This window comes from Astatotilapia calliptera, chromosome 2, assembly GCF_900246225.1.
Source record: "Astatotilapia calliptera chromosome 2, fAstCal1.2, whole genome shotgun sequence".
Classification (NCBI taxonomy): Eukaryota; Metazoa; Chordata; class Actinopteri; order Cichliformes; family Cichlidae; genus Astatotilapia; species Astatotilapia calliptera.
This window is the reverse complement of record NC_039303.1, coordinates 21,264,005-21,290,570: the sequence shown is the minus strand read 5'-3', so window position 1 is coordinate 21,290,570 and position 26,566 is coordinate 21,264,005. Positions and strand designations below refer to the sequence as shown.

The window sequence follows — 26,566 nt, the reverse complement described above, 5'->3', positions numbered from 1 at the left end:
TATGTAATTCCATAATTAGGTCATTTTATAAATGTGTTCAGCTTTGTGTGCTAAAATAAAAATCATTCTAAAGTGGTCTTTAACAATAGTTCTCCAGGCTTTTCTTTGGACTACACTGGCTGCTTTTTGACTCATTTTCAGTCCAGTCCATGTATCTGACTATTTTCAGAGGATAGTGGAAAGGTGGCTGTCAAGAAATCATTCATAAGGAAAGGAAACATGGAGAAGGGCTGAGGTGATGCCAAATTACACAAGAACTGGATTTAAAATCCAGGCAACAGGTCTGATGGAGTGATGAATCCAGGTTTCAAGATTACGGTTCAAGTTGCTGTCAGAGGAAAGGGACGACAGCAAGTGTGTGCAGCCATCTGTAAAACACGGTGGAGGCTCTGTCATGGTTTGGGCTGCATTTCAGTCAGTGGTGTTGGAGATCTTGTCAAAATTGATGCAATTATGAATGCCGAAAAAGTACCATCAGACTTTAAATCATTCCAGCGTTAGAACCTGAGTTACAATGTTCTAAAAGTAACTAATTACTAGAAAGAGTAACTATTGCATTACTAAAACGTTTAACCCTCTGGGGTCCACTGTATAATTGGCCATTTTTGACTACTTTTGATTTTATCTCTGCATTTCACCTTTAACAACTATTTATCTTGCCTTGTTTGGTATCATTCTTTTCAGCACAACCTCACATGTCTGAATTTACATCTATTTTTTCATTTCGACATACTGTATTAACACAATTGATATAAAATCAGACAAAAAACATAAAATCTGAGTAGAAAAAGGTTAGATTTTTTACTGTAACAACCACAAACATGTTTAACGAATCATTTTCATAACTTGAAATGCAAATATAAATTGTAAATTTTAAAAACCTATGCACAACTTTTGCAAACCACAAAGTTATTTGCAGCTATTTACCTAAAAATGCAGCCAAGGTGTTTTTTTATAACCATTTCAAACTATTTACAGAACAATCAGGTGTTCCTGCATCAAATAAGTTGAAACACAAATTATTTGTGCCGCTCCAAAAAGTAGTTCCTGTCCACTATAAGACAAAGGAGAACATTGAAAACCTGATAACTGCAGGCCTGACAGCACGAGGTGTATCATCCTGTTTTCTACCTGGAGACAGAGTTTACGCTGTAATCTGCCTTTGGTTGCTTTTTGGCAGCAACTGTGACATTCACCAGTCCCCTCATTGTTCTGACACACAACACTAAACTATCCACTACACAACACACTAGCTACACACTCCAGACATGCTAAACGTCACAAATCTCGTGGACTTTCAACACAATTTGAAAACTGGTTTATAGCATCTTGTTGCTATGACAGCTTAAATTGGTCATGTGATTGGTTTACCATAACTACTTTATGCTTCCTCAGCCAATTAGCTCGTGCGATTGTTTCGCCCCACTAGCTCCCGGTAAGAAGAAGACAGCTTCAACCCTCTGTGTGTTGAAAAACAGTGACGCATTTTCATGTTAGCAATGATAACAGCGTTGTAACGATAGAAATTATTCCCATCACTGTTGCTGACACAAGTGGAGACTGACAAAAGGTGGTTTGAAGAAGCTGTTCAATAAGTTGTGTGTGGATTGGATCACTAGACAGACAGTTGCCTCTTAACCTTCAGCAGACAGCCACCTCATCACTCTCCGTGCCTCCTCTGCACCCACCACAGAGCCAGCAGTTAGTTTGCCAGATGATTTTGAGTGTTTGTGCAAGAAGCCTGATTAGAAGTTAAAAAATAAATCTTGAGAGCTAAGTTGGTTATTTTGCCCTCTGTGCTGTTAGCTGAGAGCTTTTTGCAGTAGTAATTCGTAAGTACATTTACGCTGTACATACTGAGCACCTTGTGATAGTTTAGTAGGAGTTAGAAGGCATTTTTTTATAAATCAGTTTTCTCCTATTTTGTGGTTGGAAGTAAAGCTTAGAGAATTGTGATTTGCTTGCCTTTTATTTTCTGTTAGAGAGAAATAAGGATCACTAGAGGTTTTTTGTTTGTTGTTCGGGGAACTGCTCAACTCTGAAGTCAGCCAAATGCTGTTTAGCATCTTGAAGTGTTCTCACTTTCTTGGGAGTGGGAAGAATTGTGCATCAAATTATGTCCAGGTTTAAAATCTGAATCATGTGCACACCATCTTAAAACCTTAGAGGCATTTTCCAAACCACCAATTTTTATTACTTCTTTCCAAGCAGATATCATTATTTGTAGTATAGGTTTATCTGCCATATGTATTTTATTCTGCAATTTTATGTCCGATATTAAAGCTGAAACTGGTATTTCTTTTACTATTGTTCTTTCAACATCTTTCCATCCGGCGGTGTAGTCTGGACAACAGAGACAAATCAGTGGTCTTAGGTGAGCTGCACAATAATATTCTCGTAGACAGGGAAGCCCACGACCTCCCTTTTCTTTCTTTAATTGGAGCGTTTTATATTTAACTCTAGCTTTTTTCCCGTTCCAGATGTATTTTGACAATGTTCTATCCCATGCCGCAAACTGTTTTTGTGGTATGGCAATCGGTAAAGACTGAAACAAATACAGCAGTCGGGGAAGAATATTTAATCTGACTGATTCAATCCTGGAGTGTAGGTCCAGAAACGGAATAGTGTTCCATCTTTTTATGTCTGATTTTATAGATTCATTTAGCGGGGCATAGTTGGCATTGAGCGTTTTGGTGAAGTCACGATGTATTACCACCCCTAAATACCTAATGCTATCTGCATCCCATTTCCATTTATAGCGATTCTTAATTTCGACTGGTGGTTTATAGTTTAAATTTAATACCTGCGTTTTATTTACATTGACCTTATATCCCGATAAAGAACCATACTCTGATAGTGCTTCCATGATTTGGGGGAGTGCCTGTGAGGGGTAGGATAATGTTAAAAGTAAGTCGTCAGCAAATAATGCTAATTTCTGTTCCCCTCCTGGCGTTCTTACTCCTGTTATATCCTGTCTCTGCCTGATCCACTGACTTAATGGTTCTATAAACAAAGCAAAAAGCAGCGGTGAAATGCAGCAACCCTGTCGTGTCCCTCATTCCAATATAAATGGTTCGGTGAGGTCTCCACTGATTTTGATTTTAGCTGTTGGTTTGTTGTACAGCCCTGAAATAATATCAATTATAGATTTATCAAAATTAAACTTCTCAAGCACTTTGTATAAAAAGGACCATCTCACTGATAATATCATTTCTAGTCTCTTAGAGATAATAGATGTAAACAACTTGTATTCAATATTCAATACACTGATTGGGCGATAGTTACTATATTCTAGTTTATCTTTTCCTTCTTTTGGTATAATGAAAATTATTGCTTCCCTCCATGAAGAAGGGATAGTTTTCTTTTCCATTACCCAATTAAATGTCTTTATCATGGTGGGAGTCAAACGATCCTGCATTATTTTATACCATTCTGGGCCGAACCATCTGGCCCTGCCATTTTCCCTCCCTTTAGTCTTTTAATTGCCAAGTAAATTTCTTCTTTAGTTATTGTGGACAACAGCATTTTATTTTGTTCCTCTGTCACACCTTGCAACTTTAGACCAGACAGGAAAGTATTGACAATAGAGTTGTTATCTACAAAGGGTTGGGAGTAAAGTTTTCTGTTGTAATTCTGGAAGCATAGTTAAATTTTCCCCAGTTCTGTTTCTATTTGTCCATTAAGAGGATTCTTTATTTTATGTATAGTCCTCTCTGCTTGTTGCTTTCAAATCCTCAAAATCAATATGATAATAGATTCAAAAACTGGATTTCAAAAGGTATAACTAATTATTATTCATTTGTCCATAAGGGAGCATTTCAAAGCTTTGAATCTTTAAGGAGTAAACATGACTTAGGGTCAGATGACTTTTTTAGATAACTACAGGTCAGAAATTATTTTAATCAAAACTTAAAAGTGAACCTAAACGAATTACAATATGTAGAAACATTATTATTACTAACCAAATCTGGAGCGCAAAGTAAAATTATTTCCAAATTATATCCCAGCATCCTGCGGTGTAAAAACAACAGCACTGTGTATATTAAAGCGAAGTGGGAAAAGGAGGGTAATTTGTCAATTACAGAGAAGTGTTGGGCTCACGCATGCAAGATACAGTGGGCTACCACTGGGTCTAATGTTTGGCAGGAATTTTGCTGGAAAAGCATCATGAGATTTTTCATTACCCCTGCTCAACAAAGATATCGAGGACTTGGTGATAAATGTTGGAGATGTGGGGGAGACGCAGCCAACCGTTTCCACATCTTTTGGGACTGTAAAGTTATTCGCCAGTATTGGTCTCTAATCCATGATCATTTACAAAATGTTTTTTCATTTGTTTTTCCTTCAACTTTTGACTGCACTTTTTTTGTGCAATGTACCAGTGGATAAACTGAATTCCAACGACAGAAGACTCCTGTATATCCTACTGGCCGCAAGTAAAAAGCCTCTTACGAGAAGATGGCTTAAGCCTGAACCACCAACGATGGAAGACTGGATACATTCTGTGCAAGAGATCTATACGATGGAAAAAGTGTCATTTTCTCTTAAACTTCAGAGGGATTCCTTCTACGGAATATGGTCTAAATGGACAGACTATGTTAAGCCTGTGAGGTGTGATTTTGTATAAGAGTATTATGTAAGCCTCCCTGCCCTGCTGCCTCCTAACCCAAGTTCCTTTTTTTCTTTTTTTTTCTCCCTCTTCTTTTTTTCTTTATTTTTTAATTATAAGTTAAAAATGTGACAGCAAAGAAAGTGTCAAAGGGCATAGTTATGTTCAACTGCTGTCTCAATGAAAGAGATAATAATAAAAAAAAAATTATGTCCAGGTTATCCCCAGGCCAGGGATGTAACAACTGCCAAAGCAGTAAAAGCAAAACAATAGAGCTCAATCGGTCATAGACTGACTTCCTGGCAGCTCGGACCACAACGTCATTGAACCAGTGTGCGATCTTATCTTGACAGAGAACGGAACAAAGGGCTGCCAATATCTAAAGAAGGGCATTTCTATTAGAGCCATCCTGAAATCTACTTAAAGAAATGACAAGAAAGTTGCCAAAGAGAGCTCAGGCTGTGCTGAAGAAAGTGGTCACATCACATTGACTTTAAAGCTCACTGGAACTGTAAAAACTCTGTTTTTGCCCCTCATATACTATGTGCTTAAACATTTCAATAAATCATTGCACTTATTTCCTATTTTCTTAGCAAAAAAACAAAAGTGGAGTGGCTGACGACTTCTGCACAGGCTTGAACATCTAAAAAGAGCAGCTTGTGCCGGCTCTTAAATTTGACTTTCATTTTCTTTAACAGAAGATGTTGCGTCTCTTACTGACTGAGCGGCTGTGTGCTGCCCAACAGTTGAAAGCCTGACAGGAAGCATCTGAGTCGTTTCCATTCCCTACAAACACCTGTGCTGTCACTGACCCCTCCCTCCCCTTTGTGCCCTCACACACCCACTACGTGTTTGTCATGTTTCCTGCAAAATCTAACATTTCCCGCTTTGTTCCTTTTGAGCGTCATTTGTGCCGTAATCGCGCCAGGCTCAGCCATAGCTGCACGCAAAAACCTGAGAGACCGCACACTAAGAGAGCAGCTCTACAGCACTCCATTTCCCCTCAGTTATCTCATTAGGCTATGGGGACATGTGATCGGTATGCCGGCTAGCCTAGGACTAATGATGCATGGAGCTGTAGCCTCTGGTTAGACGCCATGGACCAGAGGAAACCAGCCAGGCGCCCGTGTACAGTGCTCTGCGCTGCCCTAATCGGTCATCCCCCGAAACATTAAGCATGTCAAAGCGGGTAATGGATTGGCCCAATTAACATGGATCTTTGACGGAGAACACACCTGTTTATACGTCCAGCCCTGACACATTTTTCTTTTACCTTGCGGTTTGTCTCTGAGACTCTCTTATCAAGGTAAATGCAATTTAATTTGGGAGCTGAGTCCTCTCTCGCGTCTGCAGACAATTAGTGTTTAGTGATTATTCTGAGAAGCGGCACAGACAATGGATTTATTCAAACAAAGGAGCTGAAATAATGGTTCGCAGCCACCCCCCCCCCTCACAGTTGTAGAAAAGCTCCCCGCAGCTCCATCCTCGCTGATGTTGAATGTCATTGTAGACGTGGTTTGTGTTGGTGTTTTCGTCTGTGTGTGTGTGTGTGTGTGTGTGTGTGTGTGTGTGTGTGTGTGTGTGTGTGTGTGTGTGTGTGTGTGTGTGTTCGTTTTAGTATGTTTGACCCTGCAGTTCAAGGACAGTCTTGTATGTGCCGCCTCTGGCTCCTCCAGTCTGCACCCAAGTGGTGTTTATTTAGGGAGCTCATCTACCCACAAACACACAAACGCACACCAGCCTAACCTTGTTCTCTGAAACACATCACCCCGAGTTCTACACATATATCAGAAAACAAAAACTCTGGAGTTTCTATCCTCTGTTTCCAATAATTTACGTTGAAACACACACACACACATGAACACACACACACAGTGTCCTGAAGCTCGCAGTATGTCCTGCAACCCTGCCTCCCATCCTACTGGATTAATTACTCTCCTCGCTGCCTGTGATCCCCGAGAGCGTCTGAGCCGCGTTAGCCGGCCTCTACCTCTTGCTGGTGGGCACAGAGATGGCAGCGCTTGCCCATTCATCACCGTGACTTTGGGAGGAGAGACACGAGGGACGGGGCGCGTAGGCGAGCACGAGTAAGAGAGAGGGCAGAAGTGAAGGTGAGACTAAGGTGGTGGGAGAAGGGGAGCGTAAAAGAGCCCGGTCCCTGCTGACTGAGGCCCTGATTAAAAATTAAAAGTGTTGCAGTTTCGCCGGTTTCAGAGGTTCAGAGTGTAACGCGTGGATTGCTGAGGTGATTCTCAGAGGAGGAGACGGAGGTAGTGAGGTGGCTGAAGAGGAGCTCTGGGGCTGTGGGAGTATAGGATTAGGAATGGGGGAGGAATAGTAGGGAAGAGACACATCTTTACCTGGAGATAAATAACCTAACATTGCTCAGCCTGGGGACTCTCCCCATTGTTTCTGCCCCAAGAATATTGTCACATTCATTTTTTTACCCTGCTGCAGACATCTTTTTTACTGTAGATGGATGAGGGCTGGTGTAGGAGGGGCTGGGAGGGATGTGGAGGGGGGTGGTTGGCCAGGTGGAGATTGGTGCAGAAGGTTAGCGCAGCTCTACGTAATGGAGACAAAAAGGAAAGCAAAGACAGACAGAGGAGAAAACTGCACAGCGTGGATGCATGCATGTGTGTGTGTATGCGTCGGCCTTTGATCAAACCACTTGTCAGGCTGCTTGTGAGTGTTTGTGAGCCCTATTTGTGCCTCCGCGTGTCTCATTTGTGTGCTGGTGGCTGAGGCATGCACCGTGCAAAACTGGGATCAGCCTTAACAAGTGTGTGTGTGTGTGTGTGTGTGTGTGTGTGTGTGTGTGTGTGTGTGAGGGCACAGACAAGGGAGTCCTGTTCTGCTTGTGGGATGAGAAAGCTGCATGTGTGAGGAAGCAGTGAAGAAGAGGAGGGGAGACTGGGGAGGATCGAGGAGGGTGAGGTGTGTCTCAGCCATTCAGGCGGCGTAGGCGTATGTCTTTCATCTCGTTTCTCACACAAACAACAAAGAGGCTCTGCAAGTTTTCCCCCCGTCATGTACAATACCCTTTCCTAACTCTCACCTATTTATAGTAGCACAGGTTGAGAAGTACCGTACACCGTTGCAGCATCACTTAATTAGGTGCTTGTTTACCAATAAACTCAGCGTGGCAAACGCAACTCAGAAACTACAGTGTATGAGACTCAAGTCTCTTATATGACAGGTAGGAGAGGGAAACTGGCTTATAGTCAGCCTGGAGTGTTACTCTAGTCCTGGTAAAGGAGGAAAAGGACATTTTTAGTAGGTTTTTTAGGATTGCTCTTTCGTATAGTTAAGCCACATCACTAAGACAAGGAAAAACGTAAGCAGTCACAGATGCAAATTCAAGCACCGCTTGGTGCAAAGTCACAAAATTGTGGGAGGAAGTGGCGGAGGCTTATTTACATAATGTTTGCCAACAATCACATTGACGGTTTACACAGCAGCAAGACTCGCAGAGCAGCTGTGATGACGTAACCCGTAACCCAGACAGTGAAATGTAAGTCCATGTTTTTAAGAAGAGCTGTCGGATTTTTCTTCAGCGTTACTTTCTGAGAGGGAGCGCGTTAGTACCAAGCCTCACGTCGGAAGTTATTACCCTAGCTTTGCAGAAATGACTGCGAGTCCTTAGAAACAGCTGGCTTATTTCACGCAACAGTGTTTCCCACCCAGGTGGGCTATTGGTTCTTTAACGGGGCATGTAAAAAAAATATTTAGGCAGATAGTTGTAATATAAAATAAAATACAGATTATATTCCAAATGGGAATAAACTATAATGGAGCTTGGGGCGATTCATTTAGGAGCAAACAGGAGCTGCTAATTGCATGTTTTCCTGCAAGAGATGCTTTATAATGTTTATGGCACATAATTACCAAAAAATAATAAAATTAGGTTCAGAAGAATATTCTGGTGTTATTTATGTTTATACAGATTCTATCTATGTTTACAGTTTTCACAGGACTCTATGCAGTCCTGTGAAAAACTCATTATACCCCACGATTCAGTAGCGTACCAGCTTTTTCTGTATGACTTTATTGGTCTCTCACATCTGTTTGGAGGAATTTTGGCCGGCTACTCTTTCCAACATTGCTTCAGTTCATTAAAGTTTTCCGGTATTTAGTCATTCACTGCTCTCTTAAGGTCCGGCCACAGCATTTCAGTCGGGTTGAAGTCTGGACTTTGACTGGAACATTGCAATTGTTGCATGACCCACCTGTTGGACACATGGCGTCACATGTGAGGAGTTCATGGTCAACTCAGTGGCTGTAAGGTGCACAGGTCCTGTGGCTACAAAGCAAGCCCCTCCACCACCGTGTTTGAGCAGAGTCTGATATTGTTGTAAATTTGCTGGGACGTCCTGTTACAAAGATTGTGGCATTTTGATTACACCAGACCAGCAAACTGCAAAAACTTCTGCTTTAATGGAGATGCTTGCACTTGCTGATGATCAGTTAATCAAGTGCAATGGACTAGCAGCACGTAGCTGCTAATCTTTCCCGGCGACGTCTCTGAACGTCACCAGCCTCAGTCCACCGCTTCTGAAGCTCTAAAAAGTCCTTGATGAACTTTTCTTGAAAATCCTCCCAGGTCTGCAGTTATTCCCGCTGCTTGTGCATCTTTTTCCTCCCACATTTTCACGTTTTTAATTTCGCAGTAATATGCAGCACTCTGTAAACAGCCAGCCTTCACAGCAATGACCTTCTGTGCCTTTCCTTCTTTGTGAAGGGGGTGTCGATGAGCATCATTTGGACAACTGTCAAGTCTGCAGTTATCCCGACGACGGTGGTTGTGTGCAGTGACCTAGACTTCACTGTGAGATCTGTGATGTTTGAGTATTATTATAAAGTGAGATACTGCATTTTAGCTATCAGCCATCATCAAGAATAGGACAGAAAAGGTTTTAAAATATTTCACTTTGTCTGTAATATGATTTATAGAATGAAAGTAAAACATGAAAGTTTACCTTTTTGAATTAAATTACAAAAAAATGAACTTTTTCTCCTAATGTAACTGTTTAAAACGCTCAAGTGCACATCAAATAAAACTGCAGGAATATTGTTTAGACTATAAACTCAGGATAGTCATCAATACATTAACAGTTTACAGGTTTCCACAGTTCAGTCTCAATGTGAAACTTGAATCAACATCACTGACCAGCGTCTGACTGAAGGACTACCAGACATCAAAGCGGACCCTATTTTCCTGCTATCACCGCCACATTGGTTCCAGCTGCTGTGCTGTTTGACGTGATGCAACAACGTATTTATTTTCCATTACCGCTTTACCACAGCACATCAAAAATATTGACACTGCATGATTCCCAATAAATGAGCTTAAAAAAAAAGCCCCTGCAGTCTCCTCCTACGAGTGCACCAGATGTCCTGAGATTTGGGGATTATGCCAGTTTGTGAAACAAGAGACAGAAACAATTAATCTCTTGACCAAAGAGGAAGAAGGATTCGGATCTCAAACAGTCGGATTGTTGCCTATAAGCCCTTTTTAATCTGAAGCAATTATTTTCTTAAGCACGATGACACGGCGGTTTGCAAATTATAATAAACCATCACATTCGGATTGATAAAGGGCATAAAAGCCTCTCTGGGTTATTAAAACTAATAAGCATAATTGGCACTAAATCAGGAAAACAACAGAGCAGAGACCCCTGAGTTGTGTTTTAACATCTGAAATATGCATTAGGCTTAGTACCCCAAACATCATTTCAGCAACAGACATCACAATCTGGTTAAAGCCTTTTTCCGGGACGTTCAAATGTGTTTTGCTGCCGTAATTGACTACAACATTGCATCTGGTGAAAATCGTCATTCATGGTGTGTGGCGTGCAATGTTCCTTTTAAATTTAGCAAGGTGATGAGAAGGATATATTTGGAAAAATATCAGCAGAAAGGATAAACAACAGACCTCAGACAACCGAGAAAACTGGCTCCTCTCATCTTCTAGAGATTGTGTGTGTGTGTGTGTGTGTGTGTGTGTGGTCTCCAGAAAGTTTTATTACCAGGGCTAAAGAGAACTTTGAATTTTGGAAATGGTCAATGCTCAGATTCTGGAGGAAGAGTGAAAAGTATCAGGAGTATCAAGAATCTGAGGTCTTTGAAGTCCAGTGAAGTTTCTGAAGTCGGCCATGTCCTCTACTAGTGTCCACTTTGCTTTATCGAGCCTAAAGTCAGCCCAGTCACCTACCCAAAGAGTGTAGAGCAGGTCAAGCTTCCATCTGCTGACAGAGTTTATACTGATTTTCTTTTCCAGCAGGATTTAGCATCTGCCCAAAACTACTGCTAGCCAAATCGACTGACCCAAAGCCCACAGAGACTCCATAGAGTGAAGGAGAAGCACCTGACCCAATAATACAGACGAGCTCAATGAGTGTTGGTGTCTTGAAGAAAATCCCATACTTTATCTTTAGTGAAGGCTTAGCTGAAAATTTGGGAAACATGAGCGTCCAAGGTTAGCTTGCCTGCTGTTATTTCACAACAATCAAAGTTCTGTAAAGTCAGGCGTTTCTCCACCAGGATGAAATGGCCAGAGTCCAGTGGGAGAAGGTTGTGGTGCTGGAAACAAAGCTGTTGGCAGATTGTTTCTATCTCTCCATCTTTTCTGCTTCCACGGTTTTCAGCAGCAACCAAACAAAAGCCTGGCTTCTTGCCTCTGAGCTGCCTGTGTGGGATGAAAAACATTGAAGCACACTTGTTGCGAGTTGTGTTCACATTTTGACATATAACCTGGTTTGTTCTCTCGCTGACACATTCAGCAGACAAAGCTCAACAGAATTTCACTTATTTCACTAAAAACTTTATTATCATCATGTTTGCCGACGGCTGATGCTGCACCGATGCTGTGAGCGCTGCAGTGCTGCTGAGAATCATCGTTTAGTTTTCGAACAGGTGCAGAGACCTGTTCGATTGGCCACCGCGTAGCAACCACCTGTCGCTGGGGAAAAATTAGTGTTGTCCCACTGGTTGCGAGTGGTTGCTGTGAAATTGATCGCTAGGTCAGTCACGCCAGCCTAAGCGTGTATTCCCCGACCGAGGCCCCGACACATTCACCTGTACTTTGGATTTTTCAAATAAAAGCATAACCGACTGATTCTCCTGCCCTGCTTTGTTCTCTTGGTATTTCTATACTGTATTTTTTAACAGCTTGCTTTAGCAACTTCTTTTTAGATTACACTGTTAACTTGGTTCTTGCATCACAGTTTCTCTAAAGGGTTAAATATGTCACTTTTCCATCAAGTAAGAAGAAAACACCCGAAGAACATGAGTATTTTCTTAGAATTGAAAGCAGGCAGCTAAATGTGTGCATATACTGCCAAAAACATGGGCTGCGAAGAGAATGAATGTCGTGAACTCTATTGAGACTGCGTGTAAACCGAATTTGTCTCAGAGCAGGAGAATAAGCAGCGGCTTTATGATTTTTAAATGAGCCTCTCAAAATGCTGTCTTAGCTCATTCACCTTCCTTTGTTTTTCCTGGCATCCATTGTTGTCGTCACCACGATCTGGAGTTCCTCCAGTTTACACATGAAACAGCGATGCACTGATGCATTCTCTGTCATCCTCTGAAGTCTGGCTTTGTGAGGCGTCGTCTTCTTTGCTCTTTGACTTGTTGCCGCTCCCAAACATTTCTTTTGACACAGCTGCCTCCTTTTTTCTCAAAACTCTTTATCTTTCCTCTGAAAGCTATCTCAATTTTAGTGGAAGCTTCTCAGCGGATCTTTCAAACACTGTTGTTAAATCAGCATAAATCTGTAGCCTTTGGCTATTTCCTGCTGATATTTTCTCTGCACTTCCATGACCTCTGCGCACCCCACCCTCGACTGTGTATTTTAGCTGTGATACCTCCCACCTCGGTGACAACTATATCGATAAGCTGAGCTGCTGTTTCTGAGCTGCAGGGTCCAACATTTCCTTTCCTTCTTGAATGTGAAGACCTGCAAGAAGCCCAGCTTGTGCCTTTTCTTCCTCCACCACTTTTTTGTGCTAAATTGTTTCTGCTAAAAAGCTCCATATTTCCATGTCCTACATCAAAGTCTGTCAGCATGTTCCTTATCCTCGAGGCCACCCATCTTCTCTCAAAAGTGAGATTTTACACTCCTCCTGCAAAAAAAAAAAATGTTGCAGCCATTTTTCCCTCAAAGTTAATCATTGTTGGGCAATCAAACACACCTCACACTGATTCAGTGTTTTGAGTCACATCTGAACCCACGTTGACAAACCGGGAGAAGAAACACTCCTCACACTGCACTCTGCGGCTCTGTAATGAAACTGTCATCGGTGTCCTTCAACCCACATGGCTTGAGGCAGTCAATTACAAACACGATCACACGCTAACACACACACTCAAAGTCCATTTGATCTCATGACAAAGGATGGGAATAAGTCGTCTTCAGGCAGTCCTGACACTATAATAGTGGCATCGTGCAAGGTGCATCATTATTTTCAGGGAGAATGTTCCACATATAGACGAGCCACAATTAATTATTAAAGTGGCAATGACCTGGCCTTTAATCTTTTATTAAATTCAGCTTGTAATAATTAAAAAAACCTCATCTCATTTGTTCACACACACATACAGAAGGTTAGAGTGGGACTTCATGATAGCTCGAGCAACAGGACTGTAAAGTGTCAGAGCCTCCAACACGTGTCAGGTTAAAACCTGACGTGTTTTAACTTTATTATTATTATTTTTAATCCACCGAAAGTTATTAGTCTGGGTTTTATAATTAAGGAAGCCTCCTCTCATGCAGCCTCACTATTTCCCCTCACACTGTGCACCCATCTGCTTCAGAACTTCAAAAACACTTGCTGCTTCTCCTCATAAGTTCTCTTCACTTCAGTCCGCTTCTCCTTTTATGTGTCATAAGCCCGACTTCAAAAAAAAAGAAAAAGGGGATCACGAATCTCATCTTTTATTACTGCGAGCGCATCGTGAAATGGCAACGCAAATATTCCCTCTATAACATTTGTCTCTGTTTGAAATTGAGCTGTTCAGCATTAAGCCGATGCATGGGCGTAATGCGGCGCAAGCATGAAAACTAGCATGAGGGTGAATGAGTAGGAGTGCATTCATCACGAACCACAGGATCTACTTAGAGATGCATATTGGATTAATAGAGCTCGGATGCTTAATTTGGAGTGGAGTGCTCGCGCTGCGTTAGTCGTGACCTCTCTCATCTTCGATCAGATGTGGACGGACGGGCTGCGGGCTTTTTATCCGCGGCCTTGAACGGCAGCCCCAGAGAGCAATAACGCCTATGTTTGTGTGTTGGGTTGTGTATGTGTGTCCTGTCTCTGCGTCTCGGTCTGTGCGCTGGAAATGAATCCATTATTGGAATAGCCTTTCACTCAAGTATCACTTTTCTGAGTGGTAGGATTCCTCGGGGTCCGATGTGTATTTTGTCTGCGAGGTGAGCGTTTGATTGGGGTGTCAGGTCTCTCTCACCCGTGGCTGAGTTTTGGCGAGAGGAGTGCGACGTGTCTCACAGCTCTGGCACTGCTTGACTCCAGATGCCTTTGAATGGAGCTTCAAAGCTCGCCTCGCTGAATGTTTCTCTCCACACGTTCTGGCACCATTCACTGAACCCCCTCCTCCTCCTCCTCCTCCTCTACCTCCCCTCCAGCTCTCAGTTGTGTTTTTCCACTTCACTTTTGCCCTCGCGTCCTTCCCACCTCGCCGTGTCCTCTATTCTGCTGCACACCGTGTCCTCTGACAGCGCCTGTTTGCCGGTTAGAGATACAGCACGGCTCAACTTTGACCTCTGCATTGGAGGCCAGTGCCAGAGATCAATGGAGTCAATGGTGACAAGCAGAAATATGGAAGCACGGGAGGAAAGAAAAACTGGCTGCTGGCGTATCTGTATCACCCAGGAACAGCAATTTCTATCTCTGTGTGTCTAATGCTTCCTGTTTTAGATTTTGATGGTATAAGAAGAAGTAATCGTGGATGTGGTTTATTGCTCTTGGATATGTTTTCCAGTCAATGAGATGATGTGTTTCTTATACTTGGATAGTTCTAATGATATTTGGCTGAGCTGTCAAAAAGGAGGCAGGCACAAAGCACACACAGATGCTACTTTTATTGCAGATTTTTTTATGGCATTGGCCCCACTTCTGAAGGTGAAAAACAGTCTACGCTCCACGACCCACGTTTTAAAAAAAAACAACCCACGATGAATGGAGAAAAAACGCTCCAAATTGAATTCGAAACACATTTCACGTTTTAACCGTTGTCGTCTGCACCCATCAGCCGCGGCTTTATTCCCCAGCAGTGGCACCTGTGGGGAATAAAGCCAACAGGTATGATAAACTGAGTGGGAATATACACTCATCTTAATCCTTCACAACTGCTTTCTTTTTGTAGCTGTCACAGTAAGTAAATAGTTTTCCACTAATTATCCCAAAGCCGCTTTAGATATTTGTCCTTTTTTGCAATAAAGTTGATATTCTTAGCAAATTAACCAGAGCTTAAATGGAACTTGGTAAGTGTGGAAAAAATCTTTTGCATTAAAAATTATTAAAATATTTTGTGCTCTGAGCTCCAGTGAATCAGTTTTCTTTTTTGTTGTGCTGTTTGATGAGCAGACCTCTGCTGCTCTTTGTGAATTCAGGCAATTGCATTTTACAATGTATTAAAAAACCGTGGCTGCCATACATCACCATGGCTGCTTTCCAACTCTCAGCCAACCAGGTAAAAATAAAGTCTGATACTTGCCAGCTTATTTTCAAACCAGTGACTTCTATGCCTGACCTAGCTTGGTGGTTCTCAAACTGTGAGACCTGTTTAATAGAGGACAAAGTCTTTGCAGGTGGGCGTGGAGAAAAATACTGAATGTACACTAAGTAAGCAAACATGGCTGGTAATTATGAACAAAAATTTGGGGATGTAGAGTCTATGCATATCATATGTACATATGCATATATGTACATAAACATCAAGCTTTACATTTCTTCATGCTTGTGAATGTTTTCATCCTTCATTGTGCTCATCATCTGAACTCTATTAGCGTAGCTTGGCAGGCTTCACTGTTTAAAGTGATTATTATTTATCTTATACTGAGCCACTGTGAAGCCCCTGCAGTTCCTCTGTCTGAAACAAGCCAGTATGGCTCTCCTGCCTTTTAGTCATCTTCTTTCTGATTGTCAGCCCCTTGCAAATACACATGCTGCTATAAACCGAATGCTATAAACAGTCTGCATCCTGTGCTGTGGATACATCAATGGAAAGTACAGTATGTTAGGCCCAAACAGAGTTGGCCCTGCTGTATGGTGGAAAACTTCATTTCATCTATTCATACAATGTCACCTTCAGCTTTTCAAACCAGCCACCCTGTGAGAGGCACATGGACCTGTTTTCTCTAGTGGCTCATACCCAGTGTTACATTGCAGCAGAAGGACGGCACACAAAGATGAGCTATGCAGTGCGCCCCGACTGTGACAGCAGCAGCAGAAGCTTGGAAGTCAATATTTGGTATGACCACCTTTATTCTTCAACACAGCCTGAGCTCTCCTAGCTTTCTTTCGCCCTGTCTGAGTTTTCGTGTATTTTGTATTTTGCTTGAGTTCAGCAGTACAGCTGCTGTTTAGTTCAAATCCTGTTCTGTGTGTCCTAACCTGCCTGGCCCACAGAACCACATGCGTAATTTTAATTTTGAAATAGTCGTCAGTATGAATGGAGGAAGTCAGAAGAGAGGTCTGTAAAACACAGCAGAGGTTCTGTCATGGTTTGGGCTGCACTTCTGCACTGATCTTGTCAAAACTGATAGAATTATGAACACAGAAAAGTGATCGACCAGATTTTGATCGACCATGTTATAAAATCTGGAAAGCATCAGATTGGCAACGGCTTCATTTTTTAGCATGGTAATGATCCCAAACTCACTGACAATGCAATAAGTGTAATCCTGGAACACTATCAGTCAGTCAAAAAGGAGCCAACATCCAAAGAAAAACTTGGAAAGAGCGTCAGAAACCCTGGAGAACTATTGCTGGCTGAAGCTCAGGCTCCTCAAATAAATAACAAAAAAGAAATGAGAGATGACAAATTTTGCCAATTTTTTTTACTGAAATAGAAATATATGAGAACTATTTTTTCATTAATGCATCAAATTATGAAAAATATCTTTTAACTGTCTCAGAACTTTAGAAGTAAAGTTCTGTTTGTGTGTTTTTATCCAGCGCAGCTTGGGACTGCTACCTAGATTTTAACCTTCAATTAATGTAGAACAGATAACGACTTGAAGATTATCCTGAAATAATAAACCACATTTTCAAAAAATATACACAGAAGTAAAAGTGCTGTATATTTTTTTCAGTGGATCCGAGTGGACTGTATGAGTTTTTGGAGAAAAAAACCCCCAAAACAAACCTCTCGAGTTGTTTTCTTATTAGAAACAGACTACGAGTAATAAAAGCAGTGTATGAATTTTGTTTATTTTACTGCCTAGCTGGGAGGAAACATTAGCTGGACGCTCACAGGGCAGCAGTTAAATGAACACAAAGAAAAATCTGTTAGCGTGTGTGTGTATGAGTGTCCTTACACCTGACTTACACCTTGCCATCCCACCATGGTCCGCCAAATGTTCGCCCTCGCTGTCACCACCTGGCTGCTGCTGAGTGCTCTGATTGCATTGTGCGCGGCTGCGTGTGGGCACGTGCGTGTGTGTGTTTGTGTGTTCGATGAGGTGCTCCCTAACAGATGGAGTAACCTAATACACCTCTCATTTCTACCCCGCTGTCCATTGGCCCTCATGGTCTGCTGGTGATGTTATCAAGGCCTTACCAGCATCCTGCCTGCTTTGTTCCTGGAATCAGCCGGCCCCGCCCCGCTCTGCCTCTCTGCCGCCGTCCCGTAAAGCCCCGAGCAGATGCAAACGTACAACAATCCCGCAAGGGGGAAAAAAGGGCTGTCAGGTGGAGCAGGTCTCAGGTTACCTGAGTGCAGAGTGCTCTGAGTGAAACGTGCCTGGAAAATGCAGCGCACTGTTTACAGTCAGTGAACAGATGCTGCTTTGTTGTAGCTCATAAAATCACGACTGAACGTCGACGCTGCTGGGAGGTGTCTGTTAGAGTCAGCCTGCGCACGTGCTTGGTGCACCCACAGACACATGATAAGACAGTTGGATCATCACCGGCCCCCTTTAGAAGCCCAATCACCTTACATCAAAAGTGTCACCGTGGCACCCCCGCCAGTCCTCTGTCTGCGTCCCGGACAGGTACGGCTTTGTTAACGGGACCAGGTGGCAGCGACTCCTCCATCCGTCTCCATGGCAGCTAGAGGTGAAACTCCATCAGCCAAATGGATTAGTCTCATTGGCTGGGTAATTTATTGATGTTTTCCTCTCAGGGGATAATGGGTGTATGGGCTGCTGATTGATGAGGCAGCACGGTGCATGTCTTTGCCTTCGCAGCGTGTCAACCACAGGCAACGGTCAGCCAAGCCTGGTACGTTATGAGCCGCAGATTTATGTACTTATACGTAACGTGGAGACTGATGGGCTCCTGAACATCAAATATGCTTATTTGACAGGCCCTTCATAGATTACAGGAGCGCCTGTTTTATGTCAGAGCTGCAGTCACTTAAAGGCTTTAGATGTCAGAAAGAATTTACCTCATTGTGCCGCAGATTTATCAGACTTATTTTACTAATAACATGAAATGTGTGATACTTGATCGCTGCTTAATTTGGGATTAATGGCTTGAAATGCACAGAAACCAGATATTATGAGAAATTCGCATAGTAGAGGTTTAATGGACCGCATTTAGTCAATCCGACATGAGCATTTCAAGGCCTGAGAAAGATGAGATGCCCAGATGCCTTGGAGTAAACAGGTGGTCTGTCAGTAAAAGGCCTTCAGTCTCAGGAGAAACAGCTTTCCAGCAGCCTTCTGCCTCCATCCCTGACGCTCACAAAATGAATGTTACTGCTAATTTTAAGCGTGACCTAATATGCTGCTCTGGGCTCCTGCTCTTGTAATGCGTGCTCTTGACCTCGTACACTTGTATCCGGCGTGTCACAGGTCCCCGACATACGGCCCCATTCCCCTCCATTAAAGGATACCTGATCCCGTCCAGGCTTTCACCGCTGAAAGAACGTGAGGAGCATTTGCAGGAAATGGGCTCGCAATGGTTCATGCTATGACCCCGGCTACTCAGAGCCATTGAATTGCATTTATGAAGAGCCCTCTAGTATTTCTCTTTACCATCGCAAAGTGGCTCTCCTCTTTACGGCGTGAGAGATGCTACAGGTAGCGGCTGAATTTCAGGGTTTGATGTGGGTGGATTTTTTTTAGAAACCGCTTTGTGAGCTGGATACATTTTCTCACTGCCTCCACTTTTCAATCGATAACCAAATATCTGCTTGTTGAAAACTTTCTGTGCTCATCTGCGAGTTCTGTGTGTAACCGTGTGTGTGTGTGTGTGGGTTTGTTTTCCCTCCTTTCAGTCTGTCTCCTTGTCTCAGCTGGCAATCTGCACATCTGCCTCTTCACTGATCACAGAGGGAAGTGCTTCACAGACACAGCAGGACAGCCGTAGAGTGAAAAACCAAACAGATGTGCGCTGCTCCTGAACATCCTCCAATGCTTTTCTTAACCTTTAGGCAGCCAGCGACTGTTCTGCTGAGCGAGCAGGCTGCTTACATACACATTAGACCCTAAAGCTGCAGTTTACTCCAGCCTATGATAAAGTTTGCTTAAACAGGTTCAGTATTTTATTAACTAAAGCTGGCTACTTACAGGGTCGTTACTTCACAGGATTCTCTTTAGCCAGTTAAGGCAGCATATTTCAACACTTTCAGCATTTTAAAGTTGAAAACCAACTTTTAAACTCAGGCTTACAACCTTGAAACATGGCAGTGAAGCTATGCAACATCAAAAAATGTTCTAATATTTCCTGTTATTTCCAGAGCTGAGCTTAATTTTCCCCGTACAAAGGCAAATACCTTGTGCCGCAATGAACACGATAAACCAGGACCAGAAAGATTAAAATGATTCAGCAGCAATTCAACAACACAAAAAGGTGGATTTAGTGTCAAATTATTAATAATAATATGCTCTGATCTGCCTGCTAGTGTGCAGTTTGGTTGCCATAAAAGGGCAAATAAGTGCGCTGCAGACATTCATTCGTGCTAGCAAGTAAACCACAATCTGGTTGTGCTATATTTGTTTATCCTTTGATCTGAGACTTTGACAGAGAATCAATTTCTTCTTGTTTTTTTCTTCAAAATAAGTTTCTGTAAATTAATAAATTGAAATCGCTGAGCCTCAAAATGAGTTGAAACATTTGCAGCTCATATCAGTGTGTTTTCACCTCACTTCACACCACAAATAGCAAAGCTGGATCACTTCGGGCCTGCTTGCATTTATGCATTAGCTGCTGTGTTTCGAGTCCTACTAAACATGGGAAGAAGAAATTGCACTCGTTTCTAAGGTTTTACATATCGGATGATAATAAAAATCTTAAAACGAGGTAAATATAACCTCAGATGAACAAAAACACTGTGAATGTTTAATTTGAGGAACGAATGTGTTTATTCCTCTGTGAGAGTTTACTTAGTTTACAGAATTCATTTCAATCATAGTGAAACATCTCATATATATGTATTTATATCCTCATGTGGATTTGTTTACGCATACACAGAAAGTCACATTATGTCCTAAAAACAGAGGAGTTAAATTGTTTCTCAACGCCAAAGCTCCGCATAGGCTTCACTGACCTCAGAGAGGCATGAAGAAAAACAAATTAAACTATCCAAGCAGGGAAAAACGAATAACAAAGATGAAATGGCTATTTGTTGTAGCACATAAACCAATAACTTCCTCTAATGTTCCCTAAACCACTGTTTTTCCTCTGCTCCTCACAAAGCATTTGCGGCAGTCACTCCCAACAAAGTGATATAGTGGACTAGCCGTGGTATAAATGGGATTTCGGGATCTCACGCTATTCTCCCGTCCAAAGCTTCATTTCACTGAGTCCCGGCTCCCCTGCTAAGTTCAGTAATGGAGCTTTAAATCCCCTCTGTTGTCGGGTCCTCACTCATTTTGCAACTGGGTCGATGATGGAGCTCCCGCTTCTTGTGCCACCTTGTTGATAAGACTTCACTTTGTGCCTTGAAACGCCACTGATTATTTTCTCTTCTCACAGTGGCCCCTGCTCCACTCCCTCCTGCAGGTTTTGAATGCTTTTCTCCTCACAGACATCCTTACGGCCATGCCTCTCACACTTGACTAATATATTGACGTTACTGGTGTCTTTTTACGATTCTGTGAGCTTTTTACAGACCGTTGCTTTGTACTGTGGAAAGGTCAAAGCCAGAATCTCACTGTTTATCTATTGGAGAAGCTCGTTTGAAGCCATCACCCGTTACTGTAATAACACGCATGTGTTCGTGCTTTTCCTCAGAGTGTGTGTGAGCACATTAGAGGAAAACAACAAATGGAGAAAAAGTGGGAAAAAGGGAACGCGAGGCTGCGCGTGGGAAGTTTTCCCTGGCTTTGATCGTTAAGGATAGGATCTTTGTTTGGGGGAAAGCTTCTGTTTGCGTGTTTCATGTTTTTGAGTTAAGCTGATGCCTGTTTGCTGAGAACTTTGAGGTAATTGTAGTGATTATTAAGGCGTGACTGAATGAAATTTTTGAGCTTTCAGAAGATGGCCTGACTGTCACCCTGTCTCACTCTTTCTTGCAGAGGCCTTTGACCTGGTGCTGCGCCACGGACGTAACTCCACCCTGACGATGCTGAAGTCAGAGTTCCCGACTCTTGCGAGCGGTGCCCAGAGCTCTGTGGGGCAGCTGTTCCTGGACATGTCGCTTTACATCCTTGGCTCGGACTCCACAGTTGACCACATGGTGGCGGTGCTCTACGGCCGCCTCTTTCCGCTCACGTACCGCCGCCTGCTGGGAGGCAGTGGCACCTCAGTGTCCGAGGAGTGTGTAAGAGGAGCTTGGAAGGACTCGGGAGCATTTGGTCCTTATCCTAAACTGATGATGACTCGACTCTCTCGCTCCCTCCTGGCCACACGAGTCTTCCTGCAGGCGCTGAACCTGGGCATCGAGGTCGTCAACACCACAGACCATCTGCGGCCCGGCCGAGAGTGCAGCCGGTCCCTGCTGAGGCTGTGGTACTGCCCGCACTGCCAGGGCATGCTGGGGCCGCCGGCCTGCAGAGGCTTCTGTCAAGCAGTGATGCACAACTGCCTGGGGGGAGCTGCAGAAGTGCAGCCTCATTGGAGGAGCTATATAGATGGACTGGGGAAGTTGGCTGGTGCCATGAGGGGAGAGCAGGATATGGAGGCTGTTGTTCTTAGACTGCCCACAATGATTAAACTGGCTCTCAAACACGCCGTGAATACCCGCAGCCACCTGAACACCCTGGTGAGTCCCGTACACTAACACACGTACACACTGTAAGATGTGCTTTTAAACTGAAGAGGAATAAATCCAGAGCGATGTCACAACTTGGACCTGCTTTATGGTCATCAAATGTGATTTGAGCTTGGTATTTATCATCCCTCTGCAAATGCAATGTTACTTTCTCCGTCTGCATTTGTTTGTATTCCCAATAAAACTTTCTTCGAGTCATCACTCGAATATGAAATTTGCTGCAGGCCTGATAAAAACCACGCACAGGGCCTTTTATTTATTTTTTCGCTTGTTGGTTTAGCTTTCCAGCCCCGCATGCTGCTGCCTATTTAAATGTTAAAGGTCTGCAGTATGGGGGCTCTGTTGTTGAAGTTACAACCTGCTAGAAGTCTGGTCTTTCATCTGAAACCCTACCAGAAAGGTCCCAGCAGCTTACAATACTTGCTGCTAGGGCTGCTCAATTAATCGAATTTTAATCACGATTACGATCTGGGCTTTCAACGATCATTAAAAATGACTGAGCCGATTATTAGCCCCTCCCTCCTGCTTTACTCTCGCACTGCTCCGTGTGGCAAATCGAGCGCACACAACAATTAAGAGCAGCGGTCCCCAGCCTTTTTTGCGCCACGGACCGGTTTATGCCCGACAATATTTTCATGGACCGGCCTTTAAGGTGTCGCGGATAAATACAACAAAATAATACTAGTACCGGTACCGAAAAAAATGAGATTTATTCATAACACATGTGAAAATACCGAGGAAAACTGAGTTAACGATAAAAACGATAACAAAATAACGCTGAAAACCGATAAAAACCCTGAAAACTATACATTTCACACCTGAGCCTCAACTCTCGCGGCCCGGTACCAAACGAGGTAAAAAAAACTTCAGTGGTGTGGAAACATTATGGGTTCGCGGAGTCTGACGTGGATCAAGTAGACATAGAGTGTAAACTTTGCTACAGTGTCGTAGCTGCACCACAGAGCAACACTGCAAAGTTCACTAAACATAGATGTTTACATTTTTCATTTATTTTTTATATTGATATTTGATCTCAGCAGGTTGGAAGAGAACACAGCTACAAATATCACCTCAGTTGTGGCCATGAGACGAAAACACTTGATAACCTTGTTTATCTGGATTTTCAGTTTCGAGATGATTTGAATAAATTTCTCTGAATGTTGTTTATTTGCTTGTTTTCTGGCCTATAGCGCATAATCACTGCAGTCCTCTCACTGAGCCGACCCACTTTCCTTCTGCGCACATTAAAAGACTGCAAATGATTCATTTATATTATTCTATAGTGTTTTAATTTTACCTGAACTCTTGGTATACCTATAGCAGTAATGTGAGAGTCTACATATTTTTTTCACCTTTGATTTCACTAAATCTCTAATCGTGCGAGCAGAGATTTGGTGACACCTCCCGCTGTAGTATCACACTGATAGTATGTATGCTTGTAACCACATTAGACCCGCTGAGTCACATCCTTTTTCAGCATTCGGTGCTGAAGAAGACAGGCTGAGACGTTTCTTCTGCCTAAGACAGCAGGCTGCAACACATTACTTCTCCACATCCAAAGCAAAAATGCACTTTGGGTGGAACTGCATTAAAAGGAGAAGCAACAAGCAGGCAAGAGAGGGATGAAGACTAGCACGTATCAGACAGATGCTCCCAGCACGTCTCTCTGAAACTTGTCTCTCACTTCTCAGCAGCGGTGACCCGTTATGTGTAGCGTTAACTGCAATAAAACCATCAAGTTGGTTCTTAGCCCACATGCGAAGTCAGACAGAACTGCTTATGAAATATGAAAGGCCCTTTCTGCTGGGGTTACAGAGCTGGATGTGCTTTTTCTCCTGGATATCTGCTGAACTTTTCACTCTCACACCCTGAATCCCCACAGTGACCAGGTTTTCACTCTGAACCCATCATTTATTAACGCACAGGTTGACCTCACTTACTCTGCAGTGTGAGGGTGTGGCTGCATCTATGAATCACTGACTTGTGGGGGAAAGCTCACTTTCTTCTGTGTGTGTGTTTGAGATGGATTTTTTTATTTTTTTATTCTTGTCTGTGGTACTTAAGACTCCAATTCAAATCATCATGACGTTACATTGTGTTTATGAGTCTGTGTCCTGTATATGAGGCAGAACGGAGCTGCTGTGACAGTGTATTCACTGACTCGGTGAAAAAGTGTGTGTGTGTGAGAGACAGAGGATGTGAACGTCATCTCGCTCCTTTCTTAGTGTCACAGAAGGGACAGAGCTATTGTCTCTCTCAGGGCTAATTGTGTCACACTAAAGAGCCTCACCCAGAGTTAAACACCTAAATGAAGGACCACTAACTACAGTGGTGTCAGGGTTTTTTCACCTGTATAGACGACCTGCTGAGCTTAAAATTAACTGACTTTAAGCATAGCATGGTTGTTGGTGCCATAAACAGCTGATCCACTGGGTTTTTTCTTGCACTACCATCTCTAGGGCTTACAGCGAAAGATCTGAAACAGAGAAAACATTCGCTGAGCAGCAGATCTCTGGGTGAAAGTTTTTCATGCAGAAGTCAGAGGAGAATGGCCAGATTGCTTCAAGCTGAGAGGAACAGTAGCTGAGTTACCACCTTGTTTGTAGGCTCTTCTACATACTACCAAGGTGTGCAGAAGAGCATCTCTGAACACACAAAACACTGAACCTTGAATGAGAAGAAGACCAAACTGGGTGTCAACTAAGAACAGGAAACTGAGGCTACCATTCACACAGACTCATCAAAATTGGGCAATAAAAGTCTGATGAGTCTCGATTTCTGTTGCTACATCCGGGTGGTAGGGTCAAACTTTGGCATGAAACATAAAAGCATGGATCTATCCTGCCTTGTATCAGCGGTTCAGCCTTCGCCTGGTGGTTTAATAGCGCAGGCGATATTTTCTTGGCATACTTTGGCTGCCTTAGTATCAGTTAAGCACCATTAAAATACCACATTCTTCCTGATTATTGTTGCTGACCTCGTCCATCCTTTTATGACGTCAGTGTACCCATCTTCTGATGGGCCTATGCACCATATCACAAAACTCAAACAATCCCAAACTGGTTTCTTGAACATGAAAATGAGCCCTATGGTGAAAAAGCTCCCTCCCAACAACCAACAAGCAGCTTTATAGTTTATCCTGTTTGGTAACATGTAGAACATCAGCTATAAGAAGAATGATAAGAGAAAAAGCGAGAAGCAGTAAAAAAGTTTTTTAAATGAGAAGAATATACAGAATTGCAGGCAGGTGACAAACATGGTGACACCCAGAGACAGCTGTGGCTGCAGGGACTGGTTTCATGTTGTCTAACCAGCTGTGCGGTTCTTTTTAAAATCTTGATGGAATTTCTTCAAGGTAGTTAAAGATGACCGTTTTGTGGTCATTACACTAACTTTTTTATTGTCACCCCACAAAACAAAAACAAATGCATGCACTATTTGTTTAATTACAAATTTTGCCACAAGATCACATGATGACGAGGTGACAGCAATTTAAAAGGTTGAAAGTAAATCGTGGACATAAAGCGTGGATGTAAACGGCAACATGATTGTTTGGATGGATTTTCAGATATGATGTACCTTTGAAGCCCAGTTTTCACTATAAATGAAACAGATGGAAAAATTTGAATTTTCAGAAATGTTTATTCGTCATGGAAACTAAAACTGTTGGCAGAGCTGTCAAAAATGTAACCTGAATTAAATGGTGACTTGTTGGGGATAGATTGATTGTCCACCACAGCCTATCAAAATCATTTGCAGGGATACCAAACAGGAAGTGAGTTCATATCACAGTAATGCTTTGATCTGTGGGTCATGGATTTGGGCGCTTACAGCTTACAGCCATGTTTTTAACATGATCAAATAAAACTCGCTGCAGCTGCGTTATCAAATAACTTTGATTTCTAATCTTTTTAAAAAAATCACAGCCGTGGTGATTTTTTCACTAAGAGGAACCCTTAAGTAATATTCTCGTGATACAATATTTTGTACAACAGCCTAATGGATCTACCGTGCCTTGTTTTGGGGTTTCATGTGATTCTACATGTGGTGCAGTTGTCGTAGCGATCTCGCACTTAACCTTCCCGCCAGTCAGAGTGCAGACCCCTGTTACTAAGGGCGACAGACGGATCGACCCTATCTGAGTAAGAGAGTCCTCAAGGTGCGAGAGAGACATCTCTTCTCCGCTCTGCGAGCTTGAAACATGTAACTCTGCTGGCGAGATGACCACTCATCGTCCGCCAGCCCACTCCTTGGCATGTTAACATTCATTTCCTCCAACTCCAGCGTGAATCAGCCAATGTTCAGAGAGACAGAGAGGGCAGCCAAGAGCCCTGCAGCTCCAATCTATTCCCCTGTCAACTTCCCACCCTTCTCCTGGAGTTTGATGTCATCCACCTCCGTCTCCACATCTCATCCTCAACATCCCCCCCCCCCCATTTATTTCTTTTCCTCTCTTTTATTTTTTACGCACTGCTGTGAAAGACGATGCATGATTTATGAAGCTCTATTTTTACCAGTTACCGAGGAGAAAGAAAGGAGAGAAAGAGGGGA

General features: G+C 42.8%; 1 protein-coding gene across 2 annotated transcripts in view; it reads left to right on the top strand.

Annotated features, from left to right (window-relative positions):
• gpc3 (glypican 3) overlaps positions 1–26,566 on the top strand; it is a 128,392-nt gene that overhangs the window by 51,583 nt on the left and 50,243 nt on the right. For both annotated transcript variants that reach the window (XM_026187271.1, XM_026187281.1), the window contains exon 3: positions 21,321–22,006. In XM_026187271.1, coding sequence (XP_026043056.1) covers positions 21,321–22,006 — 686 coding nt within the window. The remainder of the gene's footprint in view (positions 1–21,320; positions 22,007–26,566) is intronic.